This window comes from Scyliorhinus canicula, chromosome 17 (assembly GCF_902713615.1).
Source record: "Scyliorhinus canicula chromosome 17, sScyCan1.1, whole genome shotgun sequence".
Lineage (NCBI taxonomy): Eukaryota > Metazoa > Chordata > Chondrichthyes > Carcharhiniformes > Scyliorhinidae > Scyliorhinus > Scyliorhinus canicula.
Window position 1 is genome coordinate 124,692,708 of NC_052162.1, and position 12,318 is coordinate 124,705,025.

The window sequence follows — 12,318 nt, forward strand, 5'->3', positions numbered from 1 at the left end:
ACCTGCTATAAAACTCCTTGAACGCCCTGTTAACCCCTGCTGAATCTCCGACCAAGTTCCGATCTCTGTCCTTCACTTTCCCAATCTCCCTGGCTGCCTCCCTCTTTCTGAGTTGCTGCGCAAGCATTCTGCTGGTCTTCTCTCCATATTCATATATCGCCCCCTCGCCTTCCTCTGCTGCTCCACCGCCTTCCCTGTAGTTAACAAGCCAATCTCCACCTGTAGCCTCCGTTGTTCCCTTAAAAGCCCTGCCTCTGGGGTCTCCGCATATCTCCTGTCGACCTGAAGTATTTACCCTATCAGTCGATCCGTCTCTGCTCTAGCTACCTTCTCCCTGTGGGCCCATATCAAAATCAGCTCCCCTCTGACCACCGCCTTCAGCGCCTCCCAGATCGTTGCTGCCGAGACTTCCCCCATGTCATTAACTTCCAGATAGTTTTGGATGCATGTCCTCACTCACCCGCACACTTCCTCATCCGCTAACAGTTCGACATCCAATCTCCAATGTGGGCGCTGGTCACACTCCTTGCTCACCTGTACGTCCAGCCAGTGTGGGGCATGATCCGAGACCGTGATCACTGAGTACTAGTGTCCACTATCCCCTTAGCCCTCTTCAAAATGAAAAATTCGATCCAGGAGTACACTTTATGTGTAGAAAGTGAACTTGTTCACTCTCGGCCACCCAAATCTCCATGGGTCCATTCTCCCCATCTGCTCCATAAACCCCTCGAGCTCCTTTGCCATTGCTGACACCCTACCTGTCCTTGAGCTCGACCGGTCTATCCTTGGGTCAATGACTGTGTTGAAGTCGCCCCCCCATGACCAGATTATGCGAGTCCAGGTCCGGGATCTTCCCCAACATCCTCCTTATAAACTCCACATCATCCTAGTTTGGCGCGTAGACATTCACGAGTATCACCGGCAGCCCTTCCAGCTTCCCATTAACCATGATGTACCAACCTCCCACATCCGCAACTATTCTTCCCGCCTCGAATAACACTCGCTTATTAATCTGGATCACGACACCTCTAGTCTTACAGTCCAGCCCTGAATGAAATACCTGCCCGCCCCACCCCTTCCTTAGTCTAGCCTGATTGATTACCCTAAGATGCGTCTCCTGTAACATTGCCACATCCGCCTTCAATCCCTTCAAGTGCGCAAACACGTGTGCCCTCTTAACCGGCCCATTTAGCCCTCTAACGTTCCACATGATCAGACTGGTCGAGGCCCCCCCAACAGTCCCCCCTCCTGCCGCCGATCAGACATCACCTTTCTTAGGCCAGTGTCCAGCTTGCACCCCGCGCACACACAGGCCGCCCCCAGGCACCCTCCGTCTGCGACCTCCCTTTTGTCCCCCCAGCAACAGTCCCTCCCTCGTCAGCAGAGCAATTCCCACCCCCCCCCCCCCCCCACAGTAACAGCACAGTAAAAACAGTCCCCTTCAACAAGCATAAATTCTGCTCACCCCCCACTGCGCTTCCGTGAGCCAGCCTGCCCAGCTAGCTGGGCAGCACCAGCACATGGCGACAAACATTTTCCCACCTATTGTTCCCCCCTCTCCCCTTCCCCTGCTCGGACACACATATGCAAGAGAAAAACCATTCCCAGCCCAGTTAACCGAAAGAAACAAAAAGTCAAGAAAGACCCCACACTGAAAATTCGCACCTCCATCCCAACCAGTACAAATGCTAACTTTAATTTACAAAAATACGCGGTGGCTCCAGGATCGATACAGAAGGCATCACCAATCTAGTGCAAAAACAAAAGGGATATTTAACGTGAACACTGCAGCAAAGTTCAAACACCTCAGTCCCCTGCCAGCCCTTTGCCAATGACATTCATGTCCCGCAGAATTGCGCAACTCTACAAGATCTTGACGTAACGTTTATTGAGACTTGTGTCTGCAAATCATCTGCTTCCACTATCCTGCAAAAAGAGTTTACAAATGTTATCACTGTCAGTACAGGATAGAAATTCCAAGCAGACAATTCTATTTCCTATGGAACTTTCTTTCTTCTTTCGTTCCCCAAAAGTTGACCATCTCCATCCCAAAAACTCATCCCGCCCCATTCAGTTCTCACTCTGCTGTACCTAGTATACACCCTCCCAATTCTCCTCAATGTGCTAATTCATACTGATCAACAGATCCATGCCTACGGAAAATTTAATGCAATGTACAATACTGAATTACGTGACACAAGAGTGAGGAGAGCAAGAACCTTCTTTGGGCAGAACATAATCATGCCTCGGAACTTACTGCCGAAGGTTAAAAATGTGAAGATGATCAATGAGTTTCAAGTGAAATTGGATAGATGATTGAAGGAAATATACTGCAGGGAAATGGGGATATAGAAGGTGAATGGGACTGACTGGGTTGCTCCCCTTTGGTACAGATGCGAGTTACCAAAGGGACTCCTATGTCTAAATGCCTCTATGCTTGGAAATAAATTGAAAGGTAGAATGAGAAACGGAATGGAAAGGAGTAAAGAATGGCTAGCACAGTGATTGGTGCTGCTGCCTGACAATGCCAGGTTCCCAGGTTCAATTCCAGCCTTGGGTGACACAGTCTAAAGATGTGTCAGTTAGGTCGATTGGCCATGCTAAATTGTCCCTTAATGTCCAAAGGCTAGGAGGAGTTACGGGGATTGGGTGGGTTTTCAGAGGGTCGGTGCAGATGTGATGGGCCAAATGGCTTCCTTCTGCACAAAGGGATTCTATGATTAAAAATACAGCACATTCCTAAAGAACAAAATAAAGCTCCGAGGAGAACCATGAATAAAAAGTACAATATAACACACATCAATGTCCCAAGGTAGCAAAATGTCCATTTAAATATCAGCCATCTCCTCCATTGATTTCCTCCCAGATGTTTCACAGAGTTTCAGCCTTCAGCTCATTGAAACGTCACAATGGAGCACTACCTGAAGCAGCCAATAGGAATCACTCTGTTCCTCGGTGACGTCTCCGGGTTCCAGTGCCCTGGCCCGACTCGCGGACACGGGAGCCCCGCCCCCACCCGTTGTTACCCTTCCCTGGACATCTCCACGAGATAAGGCTTCCAGGCAACCAGCTGACGGCCAGAGCGAGAATCCGCACGGGTCTGCGCATGTCTAAGGAAGGGGCGTTGCGCATGCGCGGGGGAACGCCCACCCCCTGACCTTTCTGCTGAGGTATTGACCACTGGGAAGAGAGGGGTACCGGAAGGATTCTGGCCCAGCAGCCAATCAGAGCATGGGTTCTGTGTAATTGAAGGTTGAAGTTCAGATAGACGGAAACTTCATCCTGTCTCCAACATCTGTGAGTAAACATAACATAAGAACATAAGAACTAGGAGCAGGAGTAGGCCATCTGGCCCCTCGAGCCTGCTCCGCCATTCAATTAGATCATGGCTGATCTTTTGTGGACTCAGCTCCACTTTCCGGCCCGAACACCATAACCCTTAATCCCTTTATTCTTCAAAAAACTATCTATCTTTACCTTAAAAACATGTAATGAAGGAGCCTCAACTGCTTCACTGGGCAAGGAATTCCATAGATTCACAACCCTTTGGGTGAAGAAGTTCCTCCTAAACTCAGTTCTAAATCTACTTCCCCTTATTTTGAGGCTATGCCCCCTAGTTCTGCTGTCACCCGCCAGTGGAAACAACCTGCCCGCATCTATCCTATCTATTCCCTTCATAATTTTAAATGTTTCTATAAGATCCCCCCTCATCCTTCTAAATTCCAACGAGTACAGTCCCAGTCTACTCAACCTCTCCTCATAATCCAACCCCTTCAGCTCTGGGATTAACCTAGTGAATCTCCTCTGCACACCCTCCAGCGCCAGTACGTCCTTTCTCAAGTAAGGAGACCAAAACTGAACACAATACTCCAGGTGTGGCCGCACTAACACCTTATACAATTGCAACATAACCTCCCTAGTCTTAAACTCCATCCCTCTAGCGATGAAGGACAAAATTCCATTTGCCTTCTTAATCACCTGTTGCACTTGTAAACCAACCTTCTGTGACTCATGCACTAGCACACCCAAGTCTCTCTGAACAGCGGCATGCTTTAATATTTTATCGTTTAAATAATAATCCCGTTTGCTGTTATTCCTACCAAAATGGATAACCTCACATTTGTCAACATTGTATTCCATCTGCCAGACCCTAGCCCATTCACTTAACCTATCCAAATCCCTCTGCAGACTTCCAGTATCCTCTGCACTTTTCGCTTTACCACTCATCTTAGTGTCATCTGCAAACTTGGACACATTGCCCTTGGTCCCCAACTCCAAATCATCAATGTAAATTGTGAACAATTGTGGGCCCAACACGGATCCCTGAGGGACACCACTAGCTACTGATTGCCAACCAGAGAAACACCCATTTATCCCAACTCTTTGCTTTCTATTAATTAACCAATCCTCTATCCATGCTACTACTTTACCCTTAATGCCATGCATCTTTATCTTATGCAGCAACCTTTTGTGTGGCACCTTGTCAAAGGCTTTCTGGAAATCCAGATATACCACATCCATCGGCTCCCCGTTATCTACTGCACTGGTAATGTCCTCAAAAAATTCCACTAAATTAGTTAGGCACGACCTGCCTTTTACGAACCCATGCTGCGTCTGCCCAATGGGACAATTTCTATCCAGATGCCTCGCAATTTCTTCCTTGATGATAGATTCCAGCATCTTCCCTATTACCGAAGTTAAACTCACTGGCCTATAATTTCCTGCTTTCTGCCTACCTCCTTTTTTAAACAGTGGCATCACGTTTGCTAATTTCCAATCCACCGGGACCACCCCAGAGTCTAGTGAATTTCGGTAAATTATCACTAGTGCATCTGCAATTTCCCTAGCCATCTCTTTTAGCACTCTGGGATGCATTCCATCAGGGCCAGGAGACTTGTCTACCTTTAGCCCCATTAGCTTGCCCATCACTCCCTCCTTAGTGATAACAATCGTCTCAAGGTCCTCACCTGTCATAGCCTCATTTCTATCAGTCACTGGCATGTTATTTGTGTCTTCCACTGTGAAGACCGACCCAAAAACCTGTTCAGTTCCTCAGCCATTTCCTCATTTCCCATTATTAAAACTCCCTTCTCATCCTCTAAAGGACCAATATTTACCTTAGCCACTCTTTTTTGTCTCATATATTTGTAAAAACTTTTACTGTCTGTTTTTATATTCTGAGCAAGTTTACTCTCATACTCTATCTTACTCTTCTTTATAGCTTTTTTAGTAGCTTTCTGTTGCCCCCTAAAGATTTCCCAGTCCTCTAATCTCCCAGCAATCTTTGCCACTTTATATGCTTTTTCCTTCAATTTGATACTCTCCCTTATTTCCTTAGATATCCACGGTCGATTTTCCCTCTTTCTTCCGTCCTTCCTTTTTGTTGGTATAAACCTTTGCTGAGCACTGTGAAAAATCGCTTGGAAGGTTCTCCACTGTTCCTCAACTGTTCCACCATAAAGTCTTAGCTCCCAGTCTACCTTAGCTAGTTCTTCTCTCATCCCCTTGTAATCTCCTTTGTTTAAACACAAAACACTAGTATTTGATTTTACTTTCTCACCCTCCATCTGTATTTTAAATTCCACCATATTGTGATCGCTCCTTCCGAGAGGATCCCTAACTATGAGATCATGAATCAATCCTGTCTCATTACACAGGACAAGATCTAGGACCGCTTGTTCCCTCGTAGGTTCCATTACATACTGTTCTAGGAAACTATCGCGGATACATTCTATAAACTCCTCCTCACGGTTGCCTTGACCGACCTGGTTAAACCAATCGACATGTAGATTAAAATCCCCCATGATAACTGCTGTACCATTTCTACATGCATCAGTTATTTCTTTGTTTATTGCCTGCCCCACCATCTCGTTACTATTTGGTGGCCGATAGACTACTCCTATCAGTGACTTTTTCGCCTTACTATTCCTGATTTCCACCCAAATGGATTCAACCTTATCCTCCATAGCACCGATGTCATCCCTTACTATTGCCCGGATGTCATCCTTAAATAACAGAGCAACACCACCTCCCTTACCATCCACTCTGTCCTTCCGAATAGTTTGATACCCTCGGATATTTAACTCCCAGTCGTGACCATCCTTTAACCATGTTTCAGTAATGGCCACTAAATCATAGTCCTTCACGATGATTTGTGCCACCAACTCATTTACTTTATTCCGAATACTACGAGCATTCAGGTAAAGTACACTTATGTTGGTTTTTTTACCTCTGTTTTGAATCTTAACATCTCCAGTTTTATTCCTTTTGTTATTACTGGGCCTATTCACTGTGCTCCCCTCAGTCACTGTACCTTGTACTGTCGCCCTTATGGATTTCTGACTATGTCTTCTCTGCCTTGCACTTTTCCCCTTACTTCCTTTTGTTTCTGTCCCTGTTTTACTACCTTCCAACTTCCAGCATTGGTTCCCATCCCCCTGCCACATTAGTTTAAACCCTCCCCAACAGCTCTAGAAAACACCCCCCCTAGGACATCGGTTCCAGTCCTGCCCAAGTGCAGACCGTCCGGTTTGTACTGGTCCCACCTCCCCCAGAACCGGTCCCAATGCCCCAGGAATTTGAATCCCTCCCTCTTGTACCATCTCTCGAGCCACGCATTCATCCTATCTATCCTGCCATTCCTACTCTGACTAGCTCGTGGCACTGGTAGCAATCCTGAGATTATTACCTTTGAGGTCCTACTTTTTAGTTTAACTCCTAACTCCCTGAATTCCGCTTGTAGGACCTCATCCCGTTTTTTACCTATATCGTTGGTGCCTATGTGCACCACGACAGCTGGCTGTTCACCCTCCCCCCCTAGAATGTCCTGCAGCCGCTCCGAGACATCCTTGACCCTTGCACCAGGGAGGCAACATACCATCCTGGAGTCTCGATTGCGTCCACAGAACCGCCTCTCTATTCCCCTTACGATCGAGTCCCCTATCACTATAGCCCTGCCATTTTTCTTCCTGCCCTGCTGTGCAGCAGAGCCAGCCACGGTGCCATGAACCTGGCTGCTGCTGCCTTCCCCTGGTGAGCCATCTCCCTCAACAGTATCCAAAGCGGTATATCTGTTTTGCAGGGAGATGACCGCAGGGGACACCTGCACTGCCTTCCTACTCTTGCTCTTTCTTTTGGTCACCCATTTTCTATCTCCCTCAGTAACCTTCACCTGCGGTGTGACCAACTCGCTAAACGTGCTATCCACGACCTCCTCAGCATCGCGGATGCTCCAAAGTGAGTCCATCCGCAGCTCCAGAGCCGTCAAGCGGTCTAACAAGAGCTGCAACTGAACACACTTCTTGCACGTGAAATAAAACACTTTATTTTCTCCCCTTTCCATTTCTTTTCTCATTCTCACCTTTAATTTGTGACTGGCAGCAACTGAAGGGAAAGGAAGTGAATCCAGGGAGGGTGCAGACTCTGCAAAGCTTGGCCCAGGTCTCTCTCTCTTAAAGACATTGACATCCTTTGCTCCCTCAGCTTGACACATTTATTTGTCTGGCTTAAAGGATGGTCTCTTTCCCAATGTTCACAATTAAAGGCCTGGTTTCCCCAGGAGATGGCTGACATTTAATATAGACAGAGAGATATGTGATGTTGATATATGGTACACATTCGTAGAATCCCTAAAGTGCAGAAGGGGGACATTCAGTCCATCAAGTTTGCACCGTCCCTCCCAAAGAGCACCCTACCGCGGCCCAGTCCCCCACCCACTCCCCATAATCCCATACAACCATTGGACACTAAGGGGCAATTTAGTATGGCCGATCCTGCACATCTTTGGATATATGAGATATATTATTTATGGTTATGGATAATGTACATTTATTAGTATTTCTAGTCTTATAATATAGTATTGTAACTTATTTATTTCCAGTCATAGATTCATTACAGTACAGCTCAAATTTGTTTGTTATGTAACCCTGCAAGTGCATTTCCTTGCAGTGCATATGCAATTTTATTTTGAAATTATTGATCATCTCTAAATGTTTCTCTCATAGGCAGCAAGTTCAAAGTCAAATAAATCGCTGCCTAAGTAGATATATTTCTCACAAATCCCTGTACCTTCAGCAACTGAAACAGGACTCAGTGACCATGAATCTGTCAATCAGTTTGAATCAGCACCTTCAAGAGAATTGGGAGGATGAATATTGGATACAGCATAGTGAGAATGGAGGGATTATTGGGACGGAGATTTACAGCTTTTGGGGAATGAGAGGAAAGAATGTTCCATAGAAACTTGAATTGTCTGTTGTGAATTTCTATCCTTTACTGACAGTGATGACTTTTGTAAACTCCTTTCACAGTATACTAGAAGTTGGATATTACGCAGACCCAATTCTCCAAACAAATGTCACATGAGTGTATGACAGAGTCACTTGATTCATCAGGCCCTGAATATCTTCAGCCTTTGAATCTAGAAGGAGAAAAGTTTGTCTGTTCTGTCTGCTGACTGTGGGAAGAGCTTTCACCAGTTACACAAGCTGAAATATCATCACACCATTTAGTGGGAAGAGACCATACCCATGTTCTCTGTGTGGACAAGGCTTCAACTGAATGTGAAACTTGAAAAATCACAAGGATACCTGCACCATGGAGAAACCGTGGAAATGTGGTGATTGTGGGAAGGGATTTTGTGCTCCCTCTGATCTAGAGATTCATCGACGCAGCCACACTGGGGAGAGGCCGTTCATCTGCTCTGTGTGTGCGAAGGGGTTCAGTAAGTCATCCATCTTGCAGACGCACCAGCGAGTTCACAGCAGAGAGCGGCCATTCACCTGCCTTGACTGTGGGAAAGGATTCACTCATTCATGGAACCTGCAGACACACCAGCGAGTTCACACTGGCGAGAGGCCATTCACCTGTTCTGAGTGTGGGAAGGGCTTCAGTCGGTTGTCCAGCCTGCAGGTATACCGGCGAGTTCACTCCGGGGAGAGGCTGTTCTCCTGTTCTGCATGTGGGAAGGGATTCACTGATCCATCCAACCTGTGGAAGCACCAGCGAGTTCACACAGGGGAGAAGCCTTTCACCTGCTCCAAGTGTGGGAAGGGATTCTGTGATTCATCACATCTGCTGGCACACCAGCGAGTTCACACTGGCGAGAGGCCATTCATTTGCTCTCAGTGTGGGAAGGGATTCACTCAGTTCTCAAACCTACTGACACATCGGCGACTTCACACCGGGGAGAGGCCATTCACCTGCCTGGAGTGTGGGAAGGGATTCACTCAGTTAATATGCCTGCAGAAACACCAACGAGTTCACAAGTGATTACAGGTGTTCGATTATAATGTTAATTGCGTCCAGGATTGAACCATGTTCATTCTGACAGTTAGTGAATTGGAAGAGTCAGAGGGTTTATTTCAGCTGGACTGATCAGTCTCACAACTTTGCTTCAACTGGTCTGATGTTCTTTGCAATTTGCAGCAAAAAGTAGCGTCATGTGTCACATGGATCACCGAATCAAGAGATATTTTGAAGACAGAATATATTGACTGTACTTTTATGTTTGGAACTTCCCAATTGTGCCACATTGGCATGGAAATGGGCTGTGGGGATTCGGATAGTTCATTTGGAGTTTGTGCGAGAGTAGAAGAGGCTGGATGATTTTCCTAGCTTGGAGCTCGAAACCTTTGATGGTCCCCACAATGAAAGACAGTGAGCCGAAGGCGGTCAGCTTGAACAGTGAGCTTGGAAAGAGGTGTGAAGCAGCTGCAGGATCCGACAGGGGAAGCAGTCAGTCTGTCCAAGAAGGCAGTGGAATATATGTAATAGAGGGGAGGCAGTGGCATATTGGTATTGTCACTGGACAGGTAATCCAGAGGCCCAGATAATGCCCTGGGGACTCGGATTCAAATCCACAGCAGATAAGCAAATTTGATTGCAATAAAAAAGTGTGGAATTAAAAGTCGAATGATGACCATGAAATCATTGTCAGTTGTTGTAAAAACCCCACCTGGTTTACTAATGTCCTTCAGGGAAGGAAATCTGCCGTCCTTACCAGGTCTGGCCTACATGTGAATCCATACCCACAGCAATGTGATTGACTCTTAAAATGTCCTCTGAAATGACCCAGAAAGCCACTCAGTTCAAGGGTAATTAGGGATGAGCAATAAATGCTGGCATAGCCAGTGATGCCCAATCCTATGATTGAATAAAAATAAACATACAAACCAGGAGTTTGGCCACCATTCATCTAATCTGATTTTAAACTCAACTCCACATTCCTGTTGCCCTTGTTCGTCCCCTTGCTTATCAAGGGGCAGCAGGGTAGCATGGTGGTTAGCATAAATGCTTCACAGCTCCAGGGTCCCAGGTTCGATTCCCGGCTGGGTCACTGTCTGTGTGGAGTCTGCACGTCCTCCCCCTGTGTGCGTGGGTTTCCTCCGGGTGCTCCGGTTTCCTCCCACAGTCCAAAGATGTGCAGGTTAGGTGGATTGGCCATGCTAAATTGCCCGTAGTGTCCTAATAAAAGTAAGGTTAAGGGGGGGTTGTTGGGTTACGGGTATAGGGTGGATATGTGGGTTTGAGTAGGGTGATCATGGCTCGGCACAACATTGAGGGCTGAAGGGCCTGTTCTGTGCTGTACTGTTCTATGTTCTAAGAATTTATCCAGCTCTGCCTTCAAAATATTCAAAGACTCTGCTTCTACTGCCGTTTGAGGAAAGAGTTCCAAAGACTCACAACCCTCTGAGAGAAAAAGGTTCTCCTCATCTCTGTCTTAAATGAGCGATAACTTATTTTTAAACAGTCCACATCCACCGATGAAAACCCCTCAGGATCAATGTTTGATCAACTCACCTCTTACTTTTCTAGATTCCAGTGGATACAATCGTAACCTGTCCAACCTTTCCTCATGAGATAACCCATCAATTCTTTGTCGTAGTTCAGTAAACCTTCTCTGAATTGCTTGTAAACCATTTACATCTTTCCTTAAATAAGGAGACCGATACTGTACACAGTGCTCCAGATGTGGTCTCACCAGTGCCCTGTATAACTGAAGCATAACCTCCCTACTCTTGTAATCCAGTCTCCTCGCAATAAACAACAATATTCTGTTAGCTTTCCTAATTACTTCGAATCTTCACAGCAAGAAAATGTATTTAAATGTGTATTTATTTCAGGAGAAGTTATGGCGTTTTATTGTTCAATACATAATTGGAAATATTTTAATGCACCAGGTGATCTTCAAGCTGGTGCCATTGGGTGAAGTGAAGGGAAAATGTTTTTAAAAAATAATTAAAATGTTGCATTGTGAAGCGATGGTATTATCAGGAAAACTCTTTTAAAGGTTACATTTTTAAACTTTGGACTGAGTTTTGTGAGGAACCCATCTTTGATAGAAATTGAGTGGGGGACATTCTCCCTCCTGAAGTGAGATTAACCCGAGGCTGGGAAGGTGGCGTTCTTCATAAAGCGCAGGTCAATAAACCCATCAACACGGGTCCAGTGGACAGCGAAGAGAAACTTTGTATATCCAAGTTAACAAAGAACCGCTGTTGCCGGGCTAATGACTCTTCCTGATTGGTTAACAAACACCAGGCCTGAGAGAAATATTCTGTGAGCATTTTTATTATTTAAAACTCTCAGGGGACAGAGTGTGTGCACCTCGGCAGCCGGCAGCAAGATAAAGTCTCTCTCTTCCTCCCACCTTTGTGTTACCTTCGGTTTCGAGTGAGTTCATCTTTCTTCCGAAATGTCTCATCAGAATAACTCATCTATTTTATGAAAGCCTGTAAAGGTGTGATAAATAAAAGTCATCAACGACTGTTTCACCATAAACAGAACTTCCAACTTTAACCTGACAGAATTTTGTCAGATCAACAGCACCAAGATCCTTTTGAGGTAGTTGTGTTGGTAGTTGATGAAATGTTTACTGTGTGTTTAGAAAATGTTAACTGAATTCATAGAACAAACATTGTTTTGTTTAAAAATACTTAAAACCTCTGTTGCATAACACCTGGAAAGTGGGCCCTTGTGCTCCTCATAACCAAAACCTATTAAAAGTTGCAGGTCAGGTAAACTCCATGACATACTTTGGTGTTCTCTAAACCCTGGCCCAGAACAAGAGTGTCTGGCAGTGTTCGAGTATCTGTATTTTTAGAAAAAGGGGTTAATTGTTACACTTTGAAACTACAACTTGTATGTTCACCAGTTTTATAACTAGATTGTAAAAAAGATTATTTTACAATAAATCATTTTTTCTGTGTTTACTGAAAGAAGCCTGGGAATAACATTATCAAATTGGCCAGTTTTGTGGGTGAGTTAGATGTTTAAACTATTGCTATGACTGTGGAGAAGGGGCTGGATTTAACTGTT

The 12,318-nt window shown here is 45.5% G+C and overlaps 1 protein-coding gene across 2 annotated transcripts; it reads left to right on the forward strand.

Moving 5' to 3' along the window:
• Positions 1–3,143: 3,143 nt before the first annotated feature.
• LOC119951244 (zinc finger protein 239-like) lies at positions 3,144–9,893 on the forward strand. 2 transcript variants are annotated; one of them, XM_038774299.1, is made up of 2 exons: positions 3,144–3,297; positions 8,310–9,893. In XM_038774299.1, exon 2 carries the CDS (start codon positions 8,596–8,598, stop codon positions 9,268–9,270), a length of 675 nt encoding a protein of 224 aa, XP_038630227.1. In that variant the 5' UTR covers positions 3,144–3,297; positions 8,310–8,595; the 3' UTR covers positions 9,271–9,893. The 2 variants fall into 2 exon arrangements, with proteins under 2 accessions (XP_038630227.1, XP_038630225.1); XM_038774297.1 differs by having other exon boundaries at positions 3,145–3,297; positions 8,004–9,893.
• The last annotated feature ends 2,425 nt before the right edge of the window (positions 9,894–12,318 follow it).

Excerpts from the sequence above, each read along its gene's own strand:
- LOC119951244 (XM_038774299.1), top strand. The coding sequence starts at position 8,596 with ATGGAGAAACCGTGGAAATGTGGTGATTGTGGGAAGGGATTTTGTGCT.